This window comes from Hypomesus nipponensis, chromosome 2, assembly GCF_054491055.1.
Source record: "Hypomesus nipponensis isolate SF chromosome 2, ASM5449105v1, whole genome shotgun sequence".
NCBI classification, from domain to species: Eukaryota; Metazoa; Chordata; class Actinopteri; order Osmeriformes; family Osmeridae; genus Hypomesus; species Hypomesus nipponensis.
This window is the reverse complement of record NC_140362.1, coordinates 21092501-21117500: the sequence shown is the minus strand read 5'-3', so window position 1 is coordinate 21117500 and position 25000 is coordinate 21092501. Positions and strand designations below refer to the sequence as shown.

Below are 25000 nucleotides of genomic sequence, written 5' to 3'. Positions count from 1 at the left end.
ATATACATTTACATATATCATCTTATGTACATCAATTAATTTGTTTTTATAAGACTATGTTTTAGATTTGCCATCCTCCCTTTGTTGTCCTGTAATTCCTGTCGTGCTCGTGTCATCAGGGATACATAAATACTCTGAAGAAAGAGAGAGAGAAGAAATAGACAGAGAGAGCTCAAGAGAGACTGTAGCAGAACTGTGACAGGAGAGTGACGGTTTCGAGCAAGATAAGTGAATAGCGGGGTGGAGCGAAAAGGAGAGAGAGAGGTAGAAAAAGAGATGGCATCGGGATTAGTGTTGGCCAGTTAGGTCTGGATGTAGGTGAGTTTTAGGGAAATGTGAAGTGAAAGGGATTGTGGGACAGCTTCAGAACTGCTCCCAGCTGGCATCGTCTTTGGCAGGGTCAGGCATAGAAACAGCACTGCAAAGCACAAAAACACGTCATTAAAGATCTAAAAGCACAAATCTGAGAAATAGATAGAGAGAAAGAGAGAGAGAGAGAGAGAGAGAGAGAGAGAGAGAGAGAGAGAGAGAGAGAGAGAGAGAGAGAAAAAGAGAGCGAGAGACAGAGACAGAGAAAAAGAGAGCGAGAGAGACAGAGACAGAGAGACAGAGAGACAAAGACAGAGAGAGAAAGAGAGAGATAGAGAGAGAGGTGGGGAGTTGAAGTCGTCCCTTACTTTTGGGAAGGGGAGAAGTCTCCCCACATGTCTGAGCCGGCTGCCGCTGAAGCGTTGGGAGGGGGGGGCTGCAGTACAGAGTTGGAGTTGCTGCTGTCCAGGTCCAGCAAACAGCCTGACAACGAGAAACACTCGCATGAGGTCCACTTCATAGTGTCAACCATGAGGTCCACTTCATAGTGTAAACCATGAGGTCCACTTCATAGTGTAAACCATGAGGTCCACTTCACAGTGTAAACCATGAGGTCCACTTCCTAGTGTAAACCATGAGGTCCACTTCATAGTGTCAACCATGAGGTCCACTTCATGGTGTCAACATTCTTGAATCGAATCCTAGTCCGGTCCTCAAATAACCAAACAGAATCCCGGAAACAATTATGCATGGGAAAATGTATATGGTTCCAAGACTGAGTCACAGTTATCAGATTGACTTAGTTTTTTACATACTTAACAACCTAATAATAACATTTAATTGACTTGTTACAATTTTTATGTCAACAAATTGCCCTTAAACAGTTAGTTACATGTGACGTAGGTATTGAAAGCCCTTTCCTTCTAAGAACAAGCATTAGGGTATCCCTACCGGTATTACTCTCTTCATCTTCATCATCTTCATCATCGTTGTCATTGGAGGAGGTGTATGTTGGGGGAGGGGCTATTTTCCCCCCAGGGGGGGGAGGAAGGAGCCCGAAGCCACCTGCACTTTGGGGGCGGGACTTATCCCTCTTTCTAGATTGCTGCGAGACAAATTGAAAAGGAGAGAGAAGATGAGCAAAGTCCTAATTTGGGTACTGTGTCCCAAATCCTAAGTGTGTGTTGTGTTTGTGTTGTGGGCGTTAACAGATCTCACCCCTATATTGAGGGTGATGGTTTGGCCCTCTTTGAAACCCAGATCCAGTTTAGGAGTGGTATCGGGTGTTTGAGACTGCTTAGTGATCTCAATCTCCTGTTTCACCCACCTGGAGAGGAAGTGACAGAGGACAGAGAGACACAGGCAGAGGATGGACGGAGTCACAGAGTCACAGACAGGAGAGACAGAGTCACAGACCGGAGAGACAGAGTCACAGACAGGAGAGGCAGAGAGGCAGGGAGGAGAGGCAGAGAGGCAGGGTGGAGAGGCAGAGAGGCAGGGAGGAGAGGCAGAGAGGCAGGGTGGAGAGGCAGAGAGGCAGGGAGGCAGGGAGGAGAGACAGAGAGGCAGGGAGGAGAGGCAGAGAGGCAGGGTGGAGAGGCAGAGAGGCAGGGAGGAGAGGCAGAGAGGCAGGGAGGAGAGACAGAGAGGCAGGGAGGAGAGGCAGAGAGGCAGGGTGGAGAGGCAGAGAGGCAGGGAGGAGAGGCAGAGAGGCAGGGTGGAGAGGCAGAGAGGCAGGGAGGAGAGGCAGAGAGGAAGGGATAAATGTGAAAAACAGAAGAAGATTATAAGGAAAGACTGATAATCCAGCACAAGTAAATAATTGTCTCTATTATATCTTGATGAATGCCCTACTTGAAGTGGTCCTGCAGTGCTACGTTGAAGTCAAACGAGTCTCCTCGGTCCCCGAAGCCAATGCCTATGAACGCACTGCGACCTGAGCAGAGACAGGCAGAGACCAGACTGTGCTGTGAGAGAGCAGGCGTCCTCCCCCAGTCCCAGCCAACCCAACTGACCAATCAATACCTTCTATTTCTACTGACAGACTAACCTAGACCAAGAGCCAGGGGAACAACTCAACACAATGTTGGAACACAGACCATGGAACCATTGGGTACTTTCTAGATGACACTACCAGGAAAGACACATGTCAATAGTTGTCACTACGGCTGTAAGTGACAGAGTACTTTAAGGTAGAAGTTGACCTAACATACGTTTTATAGATCTTGAAACACAGGTGTTGTGATCATAGAGCGCTTTATAATCCCCCTCTAGTACGTATACACACAAAGAGAAGGGTGTCAACTGACAACAGTCACCCTGGTAACAATCTACCCACCACTCTCATCCTGGATACGCAACACAAAGTAACGGCTGGAGTCGCTAACAGTTTCCACGGCGATGCCAGGGTACTCCTCGACGGGTGCCTGGGCAAACAGCTCCCCTGTGGATGCCAAAGACGTTGATATGGATGTTTGTAATCATCCCACTATTTACTTCCATTTCCCTTACATTTAAATTGAGCACATTTGTATTACATAATCAGTATCAGTCACATCCACTGTTTTCTATGGTTTTTTTCTTGTAAAAAAAAAAAAAACATCATTGCTAAAATGTATTGTGTAATAAGTATTTCAGACTCTACATGTAAGGGGGCCACAAGGGGGTCCAGGCTTGTTGTCAGAGGGGCTCACTGACACCCCCCCCCCCCTCCAGCAGGCTCCTCACCTGAGATCTTGTCCTCCAGCTTTACATAGGCCACTTTGCCCCGAGCCGTAATTCTCATGCGGCCCGTCCAGTCGGGCGTATCAAGCTTCCAGTCTGCAGCCCTGGAGGACGAGATAACAGTCACCGTTTTAGGTTGTGTTTGTGTGTCACATACTATAATAGTCTTTTGTTTCGTTGTTAAGTACTTCTTTGTATTGCTGATGGTAGCACCGCAGAGACAGTTACTCCAGCGCTGGAGAGGAACGTGACTCAGCCTATACAGTGGGCTGGCGTTTTCACCACGACCCGGGGTGGAGTATTGCGTCATCGTTGTTACTCACTGTTTCACACAACAGACTCCGCTGTGTGTGGTCACAGGATGCTACTGATGGTGACCAATCAGCTCCCAGGAGACAAACAGTATGGTCTACTGATTGTCCAGTCAGAATCCTGCTGCCCTCCATACAGTCGAATTATAAGCCAATGAAAATTAGGTAAACACAATCCACACACTTCATTCTGTGCAATGTCAACAAGGCATCCGACCGAACCTTGTGGTTGGGACAAGAGGTTGTTGGCTACGGAAGGAACGTTTCCCAGGTAATCTCCCTCAAGGAAACAGAAATCTCACTTAATCCTTAAGTATTTGCATACCGTAGTGTATGCTATAGTACTACAGTAAACATTCGTCACTGACTCATAAACATTCGATAAGGCCCGTGTCGTCTTTGTCACGTTTACGCACAATACGCAGTGTAAGCAGTATTTCACCAGGTCACTGGCGTGCTTCGCCGGCGATGCACAGCGCACCGCCTATACGGACAGGTTTGAGCCAACAAGCATGACAGGTGTATCTACATCATCGCCTACACAATCACAAGGTACAACACAACCTATGTCGATGTGAAGTGAGACACAGCGATGAGAGGAACCTTCGCTTTTCCGTGTATGACTCTAACAAAGCTTTAACACAAAACCAAAACATAAGATATGCGACCACTACGTGAGAATACGTTATTGCCAATGGGGAGAAGCTCGAACTGGGTGGCTGACATTCACGCGGCGAAGGATGCTGAAGTCGCGCAAGGTCAACGCTTGATTGTTATTTTAAAGCATCTCAACTCTTACCTGAAACCCCGGTTCGATGCTCGCGGTGGGATTCGGTAAACGTTGACGTCAGGTTTCACACAGAGGATCGACTCGTATTCCCCCTCGGTCGCCATCTTGACTTTAATTCAATCGGTATCAGTCGGTGTGTGGTGTCCGTTAGCGTTAACGGATAGGCTACGCGAGCGTAATATGTTGTATATATGCGCACAGACGCACATTTTCTCATCGTCCTAAGTCAACCAGCCCTTCAGCAAGTTGAATAGGCCATCATGTCAATCATAATTACAAAGTGTGTTTAAAAGACGTGAACACAGAATTTGAAATTAAAGTTTATTGTGACAGCTTTACGGTACAGTTCAAACAATTCAGACATTTCTCAAAATAATTTGTGTAATAATAATAAGTGTGGCAGTATTTCAGTTAGTTTGTAGCCCATCTCAGTTTCTCAGTTTAGTGATGATAATTCTGTGTCGTCATCATCTTACAGCACCAGTGGAGGGGGGGGGGGGGGGGGCGCCTCACTCACAGTCCCAGCAGCGTGAAAGCATCTCTCAGATCTTCTGTCTCACACGGCTGTAAGTCAAAATGAACACAAGAAGATCAGCTGGCCCTACCTGCCTCTTGTAGCAAGCTTCCTATTGAATGAGTACACCGTACAGTATAGTTAATGACAGTAGTGTTGAACTTTTGGACTGTGAATGTGCGTCTTGTCTTAGATATACCTGTAGGATACGGTAGAGCTTCCTAGCCAGGCGAACCGAGTTCTGGTGAAGCCCATCCCAGGCCTTGAAGCCTGTCTTTCTGCGAGCTACAAAAGTCTCCCAGCAGTAGAAATAGTCTAGAAATGGGGTCCGGAAATCATCAGCAATAAATGAGGGATCAGTAACTCATACCAGCATACACAAACACACACACAAACACACACACACAAACACACCTTTATAACTCATGACGGTGATGTGTACCCCGGCTCTCTTCAGCATACGGAGCCCCTCCCTCGCCTGGCTGTCCTCCGGGTCGCAGAAGTACAGACGAGACACGAAGATCCGGAGCCGGAGGTTGGGGGTCCGGCTGAGGAAGTCAGCCAGCCTGTGGGAGCAGGCGGAGCAGGGAGACCAGGAGCAGAACCACGTGATGGAGTAGCTCAACCTCACCCCACCACCAGCACCACCTGTTCCCCACAGGCCTGGGCACAGAGCCCCCAAGTGGCGGAGAAACAGCAGCTTATGGGGAAGAGGAAGAGAAGGAGAGGAGATGAGGAAAGGAGGAGGATGAAAGGAGGAGGAGAGGATGAGATGTAAGTGATGCAGAGTTGGGTATGGTGTAGAAACAGATGTAAAAGTGATGGAGAGGGGTAGAGGAGAGCAAAGAGGAGGTATGAGAAATGTTTAAACTCTGGAGGCAACTAGGAAGCAAAATACTTGTTTTCCACACAAGCAAGCTCTCACTGTTCCTCCCTGTCTTCCTCCCTCCCTGTCTTCCTCCCTCTCTCTGTTCCTCCCTCATTGTTCCTCCCTCACCTCTACATGACAGCCGGAGCGATTGCGCAGGTGTCCGAAGTCAAAGGAGAGCGAGTCGGGCCCCACCCTCCTCTTGATCACAAAGCAGAGGTAGGTCTCGTGTCGACCTTTGGCCCAGCGCATGTTCTTGTAGTGGTAGATGAACTTCTTCTGGGCCAGAAGCACGCTGCAAAGGAGTGAAATGTTCAAACATTTTGGCTGTAGGTGCAACAGCTGGTGAAGACCAGCAGATGTGAGGATTCATCCTTCTCTATAACAGATCATCTAGATAGTTTGTCTAACAGCATATGGACATCATTGAATGACTGAATGTAAGGTTAAAAAAAAACTATGATTACAATCGTTTCAATGAAACTTTGCATAAAAAAGCTTCGGTTTTGGAAACCGATAGCGGTTAACCACCTGTTTTTACCAAACACTGAAATGCTGTCTGACTCATTATCCCTATTTGTCTCAGTCTTACTTTCACTGTAAGCGTTTACTGAAACTAAAGAAAGTAATTAACCTGTCGGTCTCACTGAAACCTTGATTAGCCGACGTGAGAAACGAGTGTCCCATCGTTCCGATTAAACAATCACCCTCGATAGTTGCCTGGTTACCCTCTTATGATTCATCGTCCCGCATTCTGGCATTAAAGCATCGTACACTTCTGACGCGACGCGTTTCACGATTAAGAAAGAAATGCCTTGTAACAAGCGTTTAGATATGACTCACCCATCTAGCGTACTGATCATGTCGACAGACAGGGATGTCTCACGCTGTCAATCAAGCAAGAGTGTGTGTTGAGATGTGTGTGTGTGTGTGTGTGTGTGTGAGGGGGGGAGGGAACAAGGCAGATCCTTATAGTCACGTACAGTATTTAAACAGCCTATGTAAGGTAAAGGAGTCTCTGGTTGGACAGAATGGTTTTTCAAAATACAACCAGTCAAGTTCAAGTCTTTTACTGTGCATCTGACAATAAAAGACTTGAACTTCAAAATACAATAACAGGAGGGGTGAAACGACTGTGATGGGATGCAATCTATGTTCTGTGTACTTATATGTTATGCCAGGTTGCTTTGTATTGTCTTGTACTAAGAAATTCAGTGCCCAGGCTGACCCTGTTTTGTTCTGTGTGTCTGACAATAAAAGACTTGAACTTAAACTGAAGACACAAGTCTCATCCCGTAAACTGTTACTGAGCAGATATGTTGAAACTAGTGTAAATGTAGCTGTAAATATCCACAAACATTCACATTAAATAGACATATACTAGTCTTGTGTAGATGCATTGTACCTCAAAAACAACAAATTATTTTTAAAAGATTCTACACCAAAAAATGACTTATTGGAATGTTTACACAATGAAGATTTTAATAAAACAATGATCGTGACCACACACAGAGTGCGTCCCAGACTGACGTGGTTTCCAACCTTTGGATTTTCACTCGTACGTCAGTGAAGTCAGCCAATCGAACGGAACTTTCCAGCCAGTACACTCACTCTAGTCACCCAACCCTTCCTTTTGGTTTTCCCAGATCATTAAATAAAAACCTTCCAGATACCTTCTCGCCTTGGTGCAGGCTGGGTTAACCAACCCTCTCTTTAACCCCTCCTTACCCCCTTCCTCCTCCTGACCCTTTCCACCCCTCCTCCCCACCACACCCCTGGGTTTGGCCAGCCGCGGGCCCCCTCTCCACCCCTAGTGGCCCTCACACCTAGCAAGGCCTCAGAGTTGGGTTTTCCCATAGCGTGTCAATCATAACAAACAGAAAACGGGGCAGTCAGGAGTGACCTCTCTCGCCCGACGTCTTGTCCAGACCGCACTGTGGAGAACCCTTTGAACCTTGAGATGTTGTCATCCACCCCTCCACGAATCAGGATGGGTGTGTTGTTTTTTACTTTCTCTCTGTCTTTCTCTCCCTCTGTCTCTCTTTCTCTCTCTCTCTCTCTCTCTCTCTCTCTCTCTCTCTCTCTCTCTCTCTCTCTCTCTCTCTCTCTCTCTCTCCTGTGATTGGACTGTCTGTTTTAACTCCGGTCTTGTCTGCTCGGCCGGCCGGCTGCACGCATGCTGCTGTTCCCATGACTCCCCCTCACCCTCGCATGCACTCTGCGGTTGGGGGAATTCACCATTTCCCAGGGTGGCTGTTTTTGGAGCTCATCTGCGTGTGTGTGTGTGTGTGTGTGTGTGTCTGTGTGCACAAGCACATGTGTGTGTGTGTGTGTGTGTGTGTGTTTGTGTGGTGCCCATCTGTGTAAGTGTGTCATTAACACAATCTAAGCAGTACACATCATGCGGAGCACATGTATCCACTTTATATTTTATAGTACAGCTCAACAAGTAGAAATCTCCATGGTACCCCTGATGTCATTAGCAACCACCTACACAGCCTATGACACTACTTAAACAATGCACAATGATTACCGTGCATGAACTTGGTGTGTATGTGTGTGTGTGTGTGCAGACAGTTGTCATTCATAACTCAAGGCTTGCAAAGTACAGACCAAAGTGTCACATGCAGAGCCCCTCCCCACCCTCACCCTGTCTCCTGGGATTGACCAAGGTCAACACACTGTCACCCATGAACGCTCACGTGCTCTGCCCATCCCCATGTGTGTGTGTGTGTGTGTGTGTGTGGTGGGGTACAGTAGGGGTAGACATGGCTGTGCATTTAACCCATAGTCAGGGGGAGAAGCCGGTAGCAGGAAATGTCAAGTCATTCTTTCCGAAACCCACCCGCCCACACACCCTCCCAACACACACGCACACACACACACAGCACAACCGTGCAGACACACGTAACCACAGTCACAAACAGGCTGACTTTCCTCTGGCGTGAACTTACATCTGTTTCCTGACAACAATAATAGCTCTGGATCGGTTAGAGGGCCTGCTAGCAGGTGTGTGCAGTCAGCCTCTCGTGGAGATGCTCTGATGACTCGGTGATGAAGCTAATGATCGCATAGCGGTCAAGAGGAAAAAAAGCGCTTCACTACGCACCAGAAGGACTCCCCACACTGCCCATGCAAGTTCCATGTGTTGACGCGAACGGGTGATTACACGCGTGGGCGTTGTTTTGATCTGGGATGAACAAAGAAATGGGACTTTTATTGTGGAAGCACTGCTGTGAGGTAGCGGCTGGGGCGTTACTCTCATCTCAGACGACAGCGGCAGACTGTTCGTTTTTAGTCATGCAATTCCTTCGGGCGAAATGAACAGTGAACGTTATTTCATCTTTGCATAAGGTGAGCCCAGCCATCATCCGACACTCACTTTCCTTCCTCGTGCACACACACACACACACACACCTGCCACAAGTCATGTACAAACATCCTGTGGCATGCTGCATGGTTAGTGTGATTCTTCTGCTGCTTCAGGTGAGCACTGTAACCGCAGGACCACAACCATTCACCTTCACACAACACACCTCCCCATCCGGCCTTCTGCAGGGTCGAGGCAGGTGCAGCTGACGACATGAAGCGGCAGTTTGAGATGACTTCTGCAGACTCACAGCAGTCCACTAACATCCTCACAGACTCACAGCAGTCCAGTAACATCCTCACATCATGTATATGTACCAGCTGACTCATATGCAACACGTATACATGCTCACACACTGCTGTAGAATACTGCTGTAGAATACTGCTGTAGAATACTGCTGTATAATACTGCTGTATAATACTGCTGTAGAATACTGCTGTATAATACTGCTGTATAATACTGCTGTAGAATACTGCTGTAGAATACTGCTGTATAATACTGCTGTATAATACTGCTGTATAATACTGTACACACACAGATGTCATATCTTAATTCCCCTCATTCCCACAGTATGAAAAACTCAAAGTCTCATTACTTAATAAATGTTTTATAAACACATATTTTCCATGAAATGTTGGACTTTGTTGGGTCTTGTCATCACTGGTGAATCTTCAGTACATTATGAGGTGTTGGTGTTCATAGTCGTTAGATTTGGACTATTACTCAAAAACAGCTCAATAAATAAATATTCAAATGACACAAATTATAACTTAGTACAAAATAAGACAGAAAACACAGTCCAACAAGAAGCTTGCTACCACGATAAGCTAGCACTCATATCTCTTCGTGTGATTTCTCTCCTACAGTCTATTTCATCCTCCTGGTTGTTAATCCGCACAGGGATCTGTTTATCCGTTTGAACATCTGAGCAGCGCTTCTCGATCACAGGTCTTTGAAAAACACCTTGGTGATTTGGAAGCCCAGAAAGCCCGTCTCCGGTTTCTCCAGCCTCTCCTCCTCCTCCTCCTCCTCTCCGTATGCGCCCTCGCCCTGAGGCCGGTAGCCCAGCTTCCTGAAGAAGGTCTCAGCCGCCTTGGACGGGCAGGGGATGTAGGCGTAGACGCGGCGAGCCCCCGTCTCCCTCTCCCTCTGCTCCAGGGTCTGGACCAGGAGCCGTCCCAGACCCTCCCTCCTGTACCAGCATCCCACCACCACCCTGCAGATCCTCCGGACGCCCGAGCGCCGCTCCCCCTCCCTGGCCACGCAGCCCACCACCTCCCCCTCCCAGTCGGCCAGCCACACCTGCCCTGCCGCCCGCTCTCTCTCGGGGTCCACCCACTCCCCCGACTCCTCCTTCTCCTTGGGGACATTCCTGCGTTTGGCCTTCTGATAAAAAAATAAATAAAATAAAAACATTTTGAAACACAAAATGATAAAAAAATATCAGGCTATGCAGAATCAGACATGGGAGAAGGAAAAAAAAACACAGATATAAATGGAAATCAAATTGTAAACAAACAAATCTGCAAGTTGTTGAGACGGACCTTCTTGGGCCCCTGGGTCTTCCCGCTGATCCTGGCGTAGGGGTTGGGCAGGATGTCGTCCTGCTCTCCTCTGTAGCTGCTCCCCACGTAGTCCCAGCAGGTGCGGCTGGTGCCCAGCACCCCCGTGGAGCGGGGGATGCTGAACTTCAGGTAGACGATGACGAGGAACACGGGGACCAGCAGAGCCAGGATGAAGGAGTGCAGGAGGCAGCGCAGGAAGGACGAGATGGTGGCCAGGAGGAGGAGGCAGAGAGGGCGAGTGAGGAGGTGGAGGACCAGGCGGTTCTCCGTGCCCTGACAGCCCTCCTGCGGAGAGAGAGAGAGAGAGAGAGGGAGGGGGAGAGGGAGAGAGTGGGAAATGGAGAGAGAGAGCAAGATAGAGAGAGAAAGGGAGAGAGAGAGAGAGAGAAAGAGGAAGAGAGAGAAAGGGAGAGAGCGAGAAAGGGAGAGAAAGAGAGAGAGATTTACATGGCTGAAACCTGCATTGTTTACGTGTCTATGCAGGTGTTGTGTTTACCTTTATGAGGGCTTTGACTATCTCTATGTCATCTTCCTTCATCCTCCTCATCACCACTTGATCGAGCTCCAGTTTCACCATGACTGGGCCTCAGACGGCTTCACGCGCCTCAGACGCAGCATCCACACGCTAACATTCGTTTCCCTCTGTAGGAACACAGAGTATAGGGAAAAGTGATATTTTGTAAGTACTGGTATCATAGACCAAGCAATCCTTATTAAGTTACCGATAACTACAGAAACGAAACCACCCATTTCCTACCGCGAAATCGACCATGACGACAGATTATTTTTGTGACGATGTATTTTTCGACAGGTTATTTTTAGTGGCAGTTATTTTGGATATTATGCCATGACTTTGGGGACGGAGTTTCGTATCAAATAACTGCAGCTGAAATTAATATGCAAAGTGACTGTTCGCTTTAATGTTATAGCAGCAGATTATATAGCAATTACCAAGAGCATCTTTGAACGAACGACTGAAACGATGCTTATGCTTACATTATAGTATGCAAAATGTAGCCCGTTGGCCTCCTTAAACAACGAGGATTACGGGGAGGGATTTCTGTTGTAGATGGAAACACAATGCAGTGCTCGCCGTACGTTCTTTAAACAATGTTTTCATCACAATGCATGTACACAAATCTTGTGCTTGGTTCCATACGAGCTATACTATCTGGTGCATTCAATTTATTAGACTAATAAAATGGTTGGAGATTATTGGCTACTGTGTGGAGCCTGTTTAAATCCTTATATGGTGAGCAGGCTAAAAGGGATACAATCAGACGTCTGTCGTTGAAACAAATAATGAATCAAGGGACTCGCTACTTACCCTCCAACGCCAGTGAAATACACTCATGCACCCAAATCTACCTGATGGATCGCTTTATGATCTATAACTTACATCCACTGTACATTTCTCACGTTTGACTGAATGACTCAATACACTTGCGTGGTCGATGAATTCCTTATTACGCTACGCATGTTTATTCTTGCGTTGCCCAGCCCGCTAAACTCCCAATACGCCACTGACGTACGCGACGTTAATATCCTACGTGAATGCGGAATGAACGCGTCTTGTACAAAGCCCGTTATCTTCCATAATAAACAAGGATGCTATTACAAGTTTATGGAACCCATATGTAGCAAAGGGAAATACAAGATGTTATCAACACATTTATTATAATAGGTGTTTTATACACAGAGTCCTGGTGGTAGTGTAAATGCAAATCATATTATTTATGTATTCAAGGTATCAAGTCCACATTCTCTTAAAATTATATCTCTTGGCACCATGGTAGTTCATCATTCAGTATTTTTCTCTCCAACAATATTAACGCATGAAGGTCCAAAGTTCACTTAAAATAACATACCCACACACACACACACGCCACTCATGCACACATGTATACATTCACCCGAAAGCGCACACACTCACACAGTCTTTGTGAAGAGTCAGTTCGTTAACTGCATGTTTGGAGAGCTGTGTGTGGGACCGTTGCTGGCTGGGTCTTCAGCCGATTCACCCACTCCCTCTGCAGACTTCTGCTTTCTGCTGCTGTCGGGCCTCATCTCAGCTCCTCCACCCCCCTCTGCCTTTGACTCGCTCCCCTCTTGAGCCCCTCCTCCTCCTCCTCGGAGCATCCCTCCATCTCTCAGGTGGCTGGTGCTGACTTCGATGATTACGATCCCCTCCTCTCCCTCGATTTGGTAGATTCCTTCCATCCCCCCTCCAACATCCCTCCCCTCCCCTCCAGGAGTACTGTAACTAACCCCTTCCCCTCCTCCCTCACCCTCGATTAGAGCTATCATCTGCATGCTCTCCCCGGTGCCCTGCTCCATCTTGGTCTCTTCCCCCAGCTCAAACACCACCTCCTGCCCATGGAGAGGCAACAAAGCCTGGGTAGGCGGGCAGGAAAGTTCCAGGCTGTTATCCGGGCCTTGGGGATAACCAGTATTTGCTTGGCTCTCGTCGATGCTTTGTGTGTCCGTTTGGAAATGCAGCACGTAGGATTCCCCCTCTCCCCCCTCCTCCCCATGTTCTCTCCCCTCCGGCCTCTCTCCTCTCCACTCCTGCAGGAGCGAAACAACCTCCCCCGCACTCCCCCCTCCGTCTCCCTCCCTCTCTCCTCCCCACTCCTGCAGGAGCGAAACAACCTCCCCCGCACTCCCCCCTCCGTCTCCCTCCCTCTCTCCGTCCCTCTTGAACCGCAGCACAAACGACTCCCCCTTCCCGTCCCCCCCCGGCCCCCCCTCGCCAGGCCCCCCTCCTTCAAACTGTAACACGTAAGACTCCCCCCCTCCCCCTCGATCTGCACCCGCTCCCTCCTCCCCTCGTCCTTCTCAAAGCACAACACGTACTGCTTCCCGCCCCCTCCCCCGCCCCCTCCCCCGCCCCCACAGGAGTCCCCGCCCCCTCCCCCGCCCCCACAGGAGTCCCCGCCCCCACAGGAGTCCCCGCCCCCACAGGAGTCCCCGCCCGGAGCAGCCCCTTCAGGGGGAAGGAGGGGGGCCCGGGTGGTCGTGGCGACGGGCGCGTTGACGGTGACCACAGTGGGCAGGGAAGAGGCGGTGGAGGTAGAATGGTAACCAGGCAGGGGGGCGGAGGGGGACACGGCTGAGTCAGGTGGTGACGTGGAGACGGAGGCCGTCGTGGCGTTAGCAGCAGCGGTGGTCGTTGAGGTGACCGTAGAGGCAGTAGAGGCAGTCAGGCTGGTTTCGGAGCCGGGCGGGCAGGTGGAGGCAGCTGCTGCCTTTAGGGAAGCAGCTTTGGGCTTGCGTCCGCGCCTGGTCCTGGCTGTCCTTGTGCTCCTGGCCAGTACGGGCTTGCTCAGCAGGGAGTTGGAGGAAAGGTTGTGTGTCGTTGTGGCGATTGGAGTGTTGCCGCCGCCGCCGTTGCCGTTGGCGATGATGAATCTGGCCGGCTGCTGTTGCTGGGTCACCGTCTGGAAGCGAGGGATCTGAGCCTGGGCGGGGCCGAGAACAGGCTGCAGCGCCGGGATGGTCTGGACCAATGGGAGAGCCTGGTGCTCCGAGGTGGGCGGGGCTTGGTTGGTCGCCGCGGGAACGAGGATCAAACTGGGCTGGCTGCCGTTACTGGACGGGCACTGGAGGACGATGTAGTTCTGGGTCTGGGGCGGGGGAGGTGGCGGGGCCGGGGTGGGCGCTGACAGGGGGATGAGCTGGAGGCCGCTGGCTGTCTGGATCATGAAGTAGTTCTGCGACGTGTTCAGGGGGATGTCCAGCGCCGGCTGGGACACGATCAGGCTTCCAGGGTTCCCGCTCGTCTCCAAGGTGATGGGGTTCAGGAGCGTCGCGGTCGTCACGCCCCCCGCGGCCCCCGCGGCATCCGCCTCCTTGGCCCCGCCCCCGGACACGACCGCCGTGCCGTTGGCGTGCGTGCGGATGTGCCTCTGCAGGTAGGAGTGCATGACAAACTCCTTGCTGCAGTACGGGCACTTGTAGTCCTTGCGCGAGGAGTGCGTGCGCAGGTGGAGCTGGAGGTTGGAGGAGTGCGTGAAGGTCTTGTGGCACTGGGAGCACTGGAAGGGCCTCTCCCCAGAGTGCGTGCGCTCATGCTGCTCAGGGGGAGAGGGAGAGAGGGAGAGGAAGAGACTATTTGAATATCATTAACGTTGTGTTATGCTACTTCAAACCCCCCCCACCCCACCTCCTCCCCAATGTTCATCCCAGATCGACGCCCCTGCTAGGACTGCATACCCACGCCCCCCTCCCCTGGCTGCCCCCCCTCCCCCGGGTGCCCCCCCTCCCCCAGGTGGCCCCCCTCTCCCGGGTGGCCCCCCTCCCCTGGGTGCCCCCATGCCCACCTGTTTGAGGTTGGAGGTCTGGGAGAAGGACTTGGAGCACACGGTGCAGGTGTGGGGCCTCAGGCCCGAGTGCATCTGGCTGTGGCGCCGCAGGCAGCTGGTGTTCTTGAAGGACTTGCCGCACTCCTTGCACACGTACGGCCGCTCGCCCGTGTGCTGCCGCAGGTGGTACTGGTAGTGGGAGCTCCACTTGAAGGTGAGCGGGCAGTAGGGGCACTGGAAGGCCCGCACACCTGTGTGCACCTGGAGGTGGAGGAAGAGGAGGAGGGGGAGGAAGAGGAGGAGGAGGAAGAGGAGGAGGGGGAGGAAGAGGAGGAGGAAGAGGAGGTGGAGGAAGAGGGGGAGGAGGAGGTGGAGGAAGAGGGGGGGTCACGGAAACGTGGGAAAGGGCGTTTGTGAAGTCGGTCAGCTGACCCGTCTGTTGGAGAGCGAGGTTGGCTTGGTGCTCAGGTGAGACGTACCCTCTGGTGTATGGAGAGGAGAGAGGACCTCTTGAAGCTCTTGCCACACTCGGTGCAGCGGTAGGGTCTCTCCCCCGTGTGGTCTCTCATGTGGTACCTCAGGCCGGACGAACCCTTGAAGGACTTCTCACACTCCGAGCAGCGATACGGCCTCTCTGTGGGACGGGGGGGGAAACTGCTCAATTCGACCCTGTCACACGGTGGACTGCCCCTCGTCGCCACGACGACCCTATTTACCGGACGACGGTCTCATGTCTCACCGTTGTTTCCCCCAGCGGCGGCGGCCTTGCCGGCGGCCCCCCTCCTCTGGCCCTTGGCCACGGAGCGCGCGGGGGGCTTGGCCTGGTCGCGCTCCGCCCGGCCCTCCTCGTCCTCCTCCTCCTGGGTGACGGTGATCAGGCTGACGTGGATCTCCCCCTGGCCGTCGCCCTGCTTGCCTGCCTGGCCAGGGGAGGAGGGCAGGGGCAGGGACAGGGACAGCGATGGGGGGCACACGATCTCGGCCTCTGCCTCGGCCAGCAGGCGCTGCTCCGGCGTGTGGGAGTGCTGGTGGGTGAGGAGGGAGGAGAGCAGGGGGAAGGAGCGATCGCAGGCAGAGCAGCTGAACTGGGAGCGGGACTGGGGGGGCGCGGGAGGGTGGGCCTGGCGAGGGAGGGGCAAAAAGAGAGCTCACCAACAACGTCAGAACTGTGTATCCTTCCGGAGGTTTCTTCCCTACTTTTTTCCTTTTTTCCCTCTCCCTCTCTCCCTCCCTCTCCCTCTCTCTCTGTACCTGTGCCAGGTGTCTGTTCAGGCCTCCGCTTGTCTTGAAGCTCTTGTTGCAGTAGGCGCACGGCGTGACCCCCCCGGTGGCCACGGTGACGGCCGCTGGCTCCGCCCCCTCGGCTGGTATCTGGGCCACGGCTGCAGTGAAGCTCTGTAGCAGGTCGAACTGGGCCTGGGTGGTCTCCACGTTCTGACAGACACAGGGAGAGTTACACACATGGCTTCATACCCTTCGATTCTCATGGCTGTACAAAGATGCTACCTGCCAATCGTTGACGTAGAAAAAGCAAAAGGCATAAAGAGTATATATTTATATTTAGTCATTTAGCAGACGTTCTTATTCAGAGCGACTTACAGTAAGTACAGGGACATTTCCCCCGAGGCAATCGATCCGGCAACTTTCTGATTACAAGCCCAACTCCTTCACCACTCAGCCATCTGACTCCCCAGTATGGCGTGATTAAAACATTACATTTAGTCATTTAGCAGACGCTCTTATGCAGAGCGACTTACAGTAAGTACAGGGACATTCTCCCCAGGGCAAGTAGGGTGAAGTGCCTTGCCCAAGGACACAACGTCATTTGACATGGCCGGGAATCGAACCAACAACCTTCTGATTAACAGCTCAACTCCCTAACCGCTCAGCCATCTGACCCCCCCTAAATCTTTCGCCATCTCTCCCCTAAACACCCCTCCCCTCCTCCTCCCCAGGCAGTAGAACTCACCCCTCCTCTCCTCCCTCCTCCACCCCAGGCAGTAGAACTCACCCCTCCTCTCCTCCCTCCTCCACCCCAGGCAGTAGAACTCACCCCTCCTCTCCTCCCTCCTCCACCCCAGGCAGTAGAACTCACCCCTCCTCTCCTCCCTCCTCCACCCTAGGCAGTAGAACTCACCCCTCCGTCCATGCCCTCCGTCAGCCCCAGCAGCTCCGCCGCCGTGTGCCCGTTCTCCGACACCGTGGTGGTCTCCACCACCTCCTCGAAGTCGGCCAGCAGGTGCCCGGCCCCCACCAGCCCCACGCCCACCCCTCCGTCTCCCGCCGGCCCCGCCTGCCCGTGGCCCTCCTGCCCCGGGGCCGTGTGCATGCCCTGGTGGTCCTCCAGCTCGCTGCACGTGCTGAAGGTCTGGCTGCAGCTGCCGCAGCTGTAGAGCAGCACGCTGGCGCCCGTGTCCGTGCTGACGTGCACCTCCGTGCCGATGGCCCGGGACGTACACACTCCCTCCCTGCCGTGGGTGAGGGTGAGCCGGGGGAGGAGGGCCTGGCCCGGCGACGCCCCGTGGTGGTGGTGCGACAGGAACACCTCCTCCACCCCCACCGCGCCCTCCTGGCTCACGAATCCCACCATGTCCGTCAGCATGGACGACGTCACCTCCTCCGAGCCCACCATGACCTCCAGCTCCACCTTCCCCCCGCCGTCCGCCCCCGCCGCCCCGCCCGGCTGGGCTCCCTTCCCCTCCGAGGTGTGGGCGTGGGAGTTCCTGTGCAGGGCCAGGTTGGACGAGTGCGTGAAGCTGCGACCGCAGTCCCCACACACGTAGGGCCGCTCGCCCGTGTGGATCCTCATATGCTGCCTCAGGTTGGTGGACTGGGTGAACGCCTTGTGGCACACGGTGCAGACGTAGGGCTTGAGGCCCAGGTGGACGTTCTTGTGTCGCCGCAGGCTGCTGGAGTTCTTGAAGGCCTTGGGGCAGCTGTCGCAGGTGTAGGGGCACTCGCCCGTGTGCTGCCGCAGGTGGTACTGGTAGTGGGAGCTCCACTTGAAGGTGAGCGGGCAGTAGGGGCACTGGAAGGCCCGCAACCCGGTGTGGACGCTGCTATGAACCTAGTTCAGCGACGAGGGGAAAAGAACGAAAGGAGAAGACGTGAACACAAACGTCTCTTTGGAACAACATACAAAAGTCCCACGCCGGCGATTGAACCCCACAGCACACAAACGAGGTGCACTACGAGGCTGTGATGATCTGCTCCACGACTACGACTTCAGATAAAAGCATCTGCTAAATGGGTAAACGTGACGCTACCTGAAGAAGGGAGGAACGTTTAAAGGCTTTGCCACAGTCATCACACTTGTAGGGCTTGTCTCCTGAGTGAGATCTGCAAACAATAACAAAGATTATTTCATGTGCTGTTGATATTCAGGGCATGCAACAGGCTTCACAAAACATTCACATGGACACGTTATTCCATTCATTGTCCCTTGCTCCAATGACCAAGGATGAAGTGGATATTTTCAAATAAAACTCCTGTATTATACTCTTAAAAGTCCCAAGTAAGTGTGTGAGGCTCGGGTTTGTAGGACTTGACAACGGGTTATCGTTGGAGTACCAGAATCCATCGACCCCTTTCATCCTTGCGATCTCCTCCATACCTCTGATGGTAGAGCAGAGCGGAGGAGCCTTTGAAGGCCTTGGGGCAGAGGTTGCAACGGTAAGGCCTCTCGTTGTTGTGACTGCGCTGGTGGTGGGTCAGCCTGGACGACCACTTGAAGCTCTTGCCACAGTCCGGGCACTGGAAGGGGTGGTCGGGGTTCTCCTGGTGCTGCGACGCGGAGGTCACGGCCGAGGTCATCATCTCCAACACCACCTCCTCCCCTCCTTCAACCATGTCCTTCTCACCCTCCTCCTCCTCCTCATCCTCACCCCTCTCTCCGTCCTCCTCCCCCGAACCCAGCAGGGATGGGAAGGGCGAGAGAGAGCCAGAGGACTGAGAGGGTAAGAGGTCTGTTTGGACCACCAGGGTGGCCACAGAGTTAGACATGATGAGGTCACAGGGTGGGTTGGGTCACAGGCTGGACAGGTTATGTGAAGGTGGGCGTGTTTCTAGTTTTGCTGGATCCACGTTGTTTTTATGTCTGTCTCGTTCATTGTTGTTCTCTCACTTTTTGGTTATTTTCTTCATACAACTCTGTAATTAAAAGTGAAATTGTGAGAAGTTAGGTTTACAGCAGGGCGTTGTGTTTCAGGTCGGCCAAACATAATGATCAGGCGGTCTATCCCTTTAAATCCCGCCTCATCTTTCTCCCCCTCGTTCCCCCTCCCTGTCTCCCCTGGCCCTCTGTTTGTATCTGTCGCTGCGGTGCAATACGTTATATACACTATATAAATTATTAGCTCAAACTTTTTATGCAACACAATGCTCATATCTCAACAGTAAATATGTGCTCGAATGCATGTCTTTAAACATCATCTTGATCTGGCCTGCGAAATTAACCTCGCCTATGCGGTATTCGTTTACGCTACATCTTTGTTCGACAAAAATGGTGCATTGGTGAAATTCGAACAATTACTCACCTAGAAGTATTAACTCAGCATTAATGCTAATGTTTGTGTTATGAAAATGGAAAGAGACCCGCAGTGCTAATCCATACAACCTTAACAATAAACCCGAGCACAAACTAACTAGCAGTTACCCATCCGCTACCGCCTTCTAAGAACGACGATAGCTATTGGCTTCGTTGTACACCAAATAAACCAGTCCCATTGGCTAAGGGCTTCAACAGTCAAATCTTTGGACTGGATCTGCTTAATACATAATAATTATAATAACGGTATAATTTGACATTCAACCAAAAATTACACGCGTATATCTCAATAATCCCACACATTATATAAATGATTACGCTAAATAGGTAGAGTAATCCGTTCTCGTCGCAAGGGGTTATGGGTAATGTAGTTCTCTGTCATTGTGAAGTGACTTCTCACCTCCTCAGACCAAAACAGTCTCCCAGTATGTTGAACATATTAATAGTTATCTAGAAGATATGCAAAAAGAAAATCCATTGTACAACGTTTTTTTATTATTATCTCCCCCCCACCCCCCCTCCCCCTAAAAGGCACATATTTCACATTAAAGGACAACATTTGGGTATTATGTCGGCCTTTGCCAAAGTTCCAGCATGGACAATATCAATCACAAGGAATAAAACGTTCATAAACAGTATAAAAGTACAAAAATTACTGCAGAAGTCTTGTTCCCCCGCAACGCAAATAAATAGTTCCATCAAAGTAACTTAAATAAATAGTAAATACTTTAACAGAATGCTAGAATAGAATAATTATAAGACAAAGGGGGTAGCACTGTTGTAGTATTCAAGCTACATTATGTAATGGAAAACTCCTATCCAGTTGCATTGTACACAACAATTTACATTCTTCTACATGTATGTACAGCTGTACAGGACTATACATAGTATTTTAAGGCTTGGGGTGTTTTGTCTCGTACATTGCTATAAAATTGCTATAAGATTTTGCACCCCAAGGAACATGTTCATGACCAGCCAGCTTTCTCTTCCGGCTGATCCTAACAAGTTTGTGCAAAGAATTTAATCGGGTCCATCAGTGCTCACAAGAGGGCATATTCATACAACTTGTTCAGTATGTCACATGTATTTTCAGTATCAGGTAAACAGGCACTGTGCATAGCAACCTAGTCGACTGTATGCAAGGGAACCAATGCACTGCCTCCTTTGAGTTTACATCCTGACTAAAATAGGGATAACTAGTATCTGTGTTATCAGATGATGAATGAAACAGTTGGAAAATAAAACATCTGGCTCTGTGAGTAACACCCAATCTGCAACAAAGGAATTCTGAAGGTGAAAACACAGCATTCTAAGAAAGAAAAACCAGTTGGTGCTGTTAATTTTTTTTTGCTACATCTACTGGATTAACGTAAAGAAAATGAATTAAGAACAATGAAATACAATCAGTATCATGGATAGAAATTAAGAAGTGCCACTGTGTAGTCACAGATAAAATAGTTCAGAAGAATAAAAGGATATAAGTAACCGGGTTCACAATAATAAAGTAAGTAATAATGACAGGACATGTTACAAAATTAAATAAATAACATTAAATAAATAACTAATAATAAATAAATAAATACATACATAAATAAATAATAAACATTAGGCATTTAGTATAGGGAGACTAAATTATAAACCAATGTTCTTAGTGTGAATTTTGAGGACTGTAACTGGCAGTAATGTTTATGTAAAGCATCCTCATTGGCTATGACGAGAAAATTCATTTTTGTAGTTCATTGGTCGTAGTGTGTATTTCGTAGAATTTCATTGGCTGAGGTGTGGGTCCTGGGCATCGTTATTGGCTGCGGTGCTGAAACCTCTGGCCGGGAGACCAGAGCCATTGGTCAAGCTCTATCTAGGGTTGTGCCTAAGGCTGATGAAGGCACGATGAGCCCAGCTGCAGAAACGCTCAAACTGCTGGAGCAGCTCGTGAGAAGACTGCAGGACCTCAAACTGGTTGTGGAGCTGAGGGGGAAGGGACGGGGTAACCAGAGTGAGCTTTGGTGCATCGACTCTTCCCATCTACAGAGAGAGAGAGAGAGAGAGAGAGAGAGAGAGAGAGAGAGAGAGAGAGAGAGAGAGAGAGAGAGAGAGAGAGAGAGAGAGAGAGAGAGAGAGAGAGAGAGGGGAGAAAAATGGAGAAACAGCTGTCAGTTTACTGAACATAAATCAACACAGGACTACTTGCGACAATAGTTTTGTAAAGGGCTGAAGCTCGATAATCCGCAGCAGTTAGTTCCCTCTCTCTCTCTGTGTGTGTGTGTGTGTGTCTCTCTCTCTCTCTATATCGTTCTGACAGCAGAGAGCGGGGAGCTGGGCCTCTGTTGACAGACAGAGAGCTGTTACCTGGCGCTGCAGGGTGGTGTTCAGGGCCTTGATCAGGGACATCATCTCTGTCAGTTTAGGCAGAGCTGGGTGGTGGTGCCTCCGAGACGCATTGTTCAGCCAGAGGAAATGTTTTTCGAACATGGTCAGGTCATGGTGGAGCTGAGAGAGAGTGGGTTTCAACTGTAGGGAATGGAGAGAGAGAGAGAGAAAGTATAAATGGTTGGGAGTTGTAGTGTGGTACAAAGAAATCGGAGAGCACAGACACACGATATACACAGAATATAAACACAGGCGTACACACATACCTCAAGGGAGTGGATATCACTGGCTTTGTGGTTCATTACTGGCAGAGATTTGAACCTGTGCTGTTCCAGGTGTTCCAAGTCCGAAAAATGCTCTTTCTGAAAGAGAAACACAACACATTTCATCAGTCGACTACACCCTAAATGCAATGCCCAGGTCATGGAAACATCAGGAAAATATGACAGCGACACCCAGATCGAATGACTGTCTGGTCAGGTTTGAGACGGAAGCTTTCCCTGAGAGAATTATGGTTGGTTCAAGGAGAGTTCACCCAGATTCAGCCTCCCAATGTCAACAATAAGAGTTGGTGACCTGGGACCACAGAATGGTGTCTACTGAGAGAGAGGATAACAGCAGATGCAGTGACTAAGACGACCCAGAATGGGATACACAACACAGGGCTGCAGGGAAACTCCAAGGCAGCTTCTATTAAAAGATGGAATGACGTAGTGCTGTGTACAAAACTGCCCAAAGACCAGCTGTAAAATATATCCTGAACATTTACAGCCACTAGAGGGAGTAAGATGCTATCATCTCCAGCTCATCTGGGGTGTAGAGGTGTAATATATATCTTTTTAATAAACAAGAAGGATCAACGCGGCATGCATCATGAGTTTTTAGAAGAGTGGAAACGGAACAAGAAATAAATTGCCAAATTGTGATGTTGTTTTCTTTTTTCCGCCTTTGCAAAAGATTCTGGTCTCATTGTTGTGGTCGTCATTGACGAAGTGAACGTTGCTCTGTTTACTGTTTGATACTCACATCTGCCCGTCTGTCATAATGGGTCACTTATGTTTGTGGTAAAATGTTTGGTCTTGCGCTGGTCTACATTTACTCCCAACCCTATTTCCTCAAACATTCCTCCGTCTTTCCCTCGTCTCCTCTCTACCACTGTTTTTCACGCTTTCTCATAACACACAGGCACAGACGCACGCCTGCACACACACGTGCACCGACAAGCACGCGTGCGTACGCACACACAAACTGATCTCCGCTTGTCCTCCTCCCTCTCCCTCTCCCTCTCCCTCCCTCCCCCCCCTCTCCCTCTCCCTCTCCCTCTCCCTCTCCCTCTCCCCCCCCCTCTCCCTCTCCCTCCCCCCCCCCTCTCCCTCTCCCTCCCCCTCCCCCTCTCCCTCCCCCTCTCCCTCTCCCTCTCCCCCCCCCTCTCCCCCTCCCTCTCCCTCTCCCTCCCCCTCCCCCTCTCCCTCCCCCTCTCCCTCTCCCTCTCCCCCCCCTCTCCCCCTCCCTCTCCCTCTCCCTCTCCCTCTCCCTCTCCCTCTCTGATCTCTTTATCTTTTGTTCTCTTTCAACTTGTAATTGTTCCTCTTGTGCTCCTGTTCTTGCCCTCTCCATTGAGAGACCATGACCTCACTTAGCTAAACATTGCACCAAAACTCCCTCCTCACACCTCTCCTCACCGCCCCCAGCCCCCCCCCCCCCCCCCCCCCCCCCCCAGCCCACTTGCCCATCTTCCTGAATGCAAATACTGGAATGTGATAAACCTCTCAGATTGTTATCAGGCCACTTTGCTGTGGCGACCAAAAACTCCAAACACTAAACACACCTACACAACCACAACTATTTACAGTGCCCTCAACGCGCACACATACACACCCACACAAGTTTACACACTCACACACGTGTGTGCACACTGTACACTGACCAATGTTCATTCTATCCCCCACACACACACACACTCTCTCTCACAGGAACACGCAAACAGACCCACACACACACACACACACACACACACCCTCTCTCACTTGCTCACAGGAACATGCAAACACACACACACACACACCGTGTTTTATTGCTTTCTTGAGGGGGCTTTCCGTTGACTCCCATCTCTCCTTTCCCATCCTTGACTCCTGTCCAGTTTACTCTACACAATAAGAGCTTAAACCATAATACATTCTTCATATCACTGAAATATTAACACTTAATTCATGTCAAGCTCACAGTATTGACATTGCTGTGCAGAGTTGTAGCAGCACTGTCTTTGCTAACCCTACTTCTAACATCTGTGGCCTATGTAAGACAACACAGCAACACGCCCGCATTAACAACTGCTGTACTTAATACACACAAACACACACACACACACACACACATGCACTCCCCCACATGCTGACTATCTAGAGAGAGTATGTGCCTATTTTTGACTTCATGCCTTGAACAAAAGAGGCCTCTCATTTGCTTGATGCAAAAACAGAATCTCTATCAGTCACGAGTGACTGACAATCAACAGATAAAACATGTTTTTCTATCCACCTGTTCAAACACAAGGTGACATAAGAGTGAAGGGCAGACGATGTCCTTAGCTGCATGGTTCCAATCTGATTTCCCTGGTGCCAAGCTTACACATTAGGTCTGTATATTTGACACTACCGTCTTGTATGGCCGGCATCTACGGCGTACCTTCAAACGTCCATATAGCGTCTTTTTACAACCCATTGAGAGGAATATGGAACCATGCTTCCTGGTATCGACCGAGGGGGGAAATTTTGGATATTCGGTAAAGGTGTGCACAGTCAGATTAGGATCTAGATAAGTCTGCGGGGGAAATGACACCTGGGCCTCTGAAGTCTACTGGCCTTAGCAGGCGGCGGCTGAGTCAGAGTTTAGCCCCGCGAACTGGGGATTAAAGTCTGAGATCACAAGCCGTGATCTCAGCGCTCTCTGAAGGGTGAACTTCACAGTCTGCCGTCAGTGAAAGCTGATTATCCAGCAAATACAGTGTGGCAAACAGTCTAAAGTCGAAATACTTTAGCAGTGACCTGTATTATGTAGGCCTAATAGCCTTCCACTTCCAGAGTATGATGTTACAGTAATATCTGGACAATGGCCATTCACTTTCTAATGACCAGCCAGCAGCCATGATTCAGCATTGCAACCCCTCTGACATCACCGTAACATTTAACTCACCAATAGGTCATTCGTGACTTTCATCAGATTTCTCGTCTGATTGGTCAGTTTGTCCAGTTCTTGAAATCGCCGGTGATTGACAGGGTGAGCGGACGTAAATAAAGACAGCTGAGCCAATAGTAGAGAGAGAAGTAGAGACG

At 50.3% G+C, this 25000-nt stretch overlaps 5 protein-coding genes across 8 annotated transcripts in view; all 5 read right to left on the bottom strand.

Moving 5' to 3' along the window:
• LOC146301547 (adaptin ear-binding coat-associated protein 1-like) overlaps nucleotides 1-4281 on the bottom strand; it is a 4884-nt gene extending 603 nt beyond the window's left edge. The window contains exons 1-8 of one of the 2 annotated variants that reach the window (XM_084671186.1): nucleotides 4144-4281; nucleotides 3037-3137; nucleotides 2648-2752; nucleotides 2164-2245; nucleotides 1528-1636; nucleotides 1261-1414; nucleotides 678-792; nucleotides 1-418 (exon numbers count right to left, since the gene is read on the bottom strand). The exon at nucleotides 1-418 is cut by the window's left edge and continues 603 nt beyond it. In XM_084671186.1, coding sequence (XP_084527312.1) covers nucleotides 364-418; nucleotides 678-792; nucleotides 1261-1414; nucleotides 1528-1636; nucleotides 2164-2245; nucleotides 2648-2752; nucleotides 3037-3137; nucleotides 4144-4238 — 816 coding nt within the window. In that variant the 5' untranslated portion in view covers nucleotides 4239-4281 and the 3' untranslated portion in view covers nucleotides 1-363. Of the gene's footprint in view, nucleotides 419-673; nucleotides 793-1260; nucleotides 1415-1527; nucleotides 1637-2163; nucleotides 2246-2647; nucleotides 2753-3036; nucleotides 3138-4143 lie in introns of those variants that run through there. The other variant, XM_084671187.1, reaches the window with a different exon arrangement.
• A 366-nt stretch (nucleotides 4282-4647) lies between these two features.
• Nucleotides 4648-6259, bottom strand: aicda (activation-induced cytidine deaminase). The gene is made up of 5 exons (XM_084669173.1): nucleotides 6245-6259; nucleotides 5646-5843; nucleotides 5063-5348; nucleotides 4848-4963; nucleotides 4648-4698 (listed from the first exon to the last, which is right to left on the bottom strand). The coding sequence occupies exons 1-5, from the start codon at nucleotides 6257-6259 to the stop codon at nucleotides 4648-4650; spliced, it is 666 nt and encodes a 221-aa protein (XP_084525299.1).
• Nucleotides 6260-9477: 3218 nt separating this feature from the next.
• nat14 (N-acetyltransferase 14 (GCN5-related, putative)) lies at nucleotides 9478-12056 on the bottom strand. Of its 3 annotated transcripts, XM_084668819.1 has the most exons (5): nucleotides 11779-12056; nucleotides 11448-11511; nucleotides 10948-11093; nucleotides 10431-10736; nucleotides 9478-10272 (listed from the first exon to the last, which is right to left on the bottom strand). In XM_084668819.1, the coding sequence occupies exons 3-5, from the start codon at nucleotides 11026-11028 to the stop codon at nucleotides 9829-9831; spliced, it is 831 nt and encodes a 276-aa protein (XP_084524945.1). In that variant the 5' UTR covers nucleotides 11029-11093; nucleotides 11448-11511; nucleotides 11779-12056; the 3' UTR covers nucleotides 9478-9828. The 3 variants fall into 3 exon arrangements, with proteins under 3 accessions (XP_084524945.1, XP_084524944.1, XP_084524943.1); XM_084668818.1 differs by lacking the exon at nucleotides 11448-11511 and having other exon boundaries at nucleotides 11851-12055; XM_084668817.1 differs by lacking the exon at nucleotides 11448-11511 and having other exon boundaries at nucleotides 11779-12054.
• znf628 (zinc finger protein 628) lies at nucleotides 11077-19421 on the bottom strand. The gene is made up of 11 exons (XM_084669172.1): nucleotides 19291-19421; nucleotides 18369-18904; nucleotides 18022-18094; nucleotides 16893-17822; nucleotides 16007-16189; nucleotides 15495-15876; nucleotides 15235-15389; nucleotides 14774-15016; nucleotides 13265-14524; nucleotides 12740-12845; nucleotides 11077-11093 (listed from the first exon to the last, which is right to left on the bottom strand). Exons 2-11 carry the CDS (start codon nucleotides 18755-18757, stop codon nucleotides 11077-11079), a joined length of 3738 nt encoding a protein of 1245 aa, XP_084525298.1. The 5' UTR covers nucleotides 18758-18904; nucleotides 19291-19421.
• A 650-nt stretch (nucleotides 19422-20071) lies between these two features.
• il11a (interleukin 11a) overlaps nucleotides 20072-25000 on the bottom strand; it is a 6084-nt gene continuing 1155 nt past the window's right edge. The window contains exons 2-5 of the mRNA XM_084671185.1: nucleotides 24861-25000; nucleotides 21938-22033; nucleotides 21651-21812; nucleotides 20072-21326 (exon numbers count right to left, since the gene is read on the bottom strand). The exon at nucleotides 24861-25000 is cut by the window's right edge and continues 18 nt beyond it. Coding sequence (XP_084527311.1) covers nucleotides 21156-21326; nucleotides 21651-21812; nucleotides 21938-22033; nucleotides 24861-25000 — 569 coding nt within the window. The 3' untranslated portion in view covers nucleotides 20072-21155. The remainder of the gene's footprint in view (nucleotides 21327-21650; nucleotides 21813-21937; nucleotides 22034-24860) is intronic.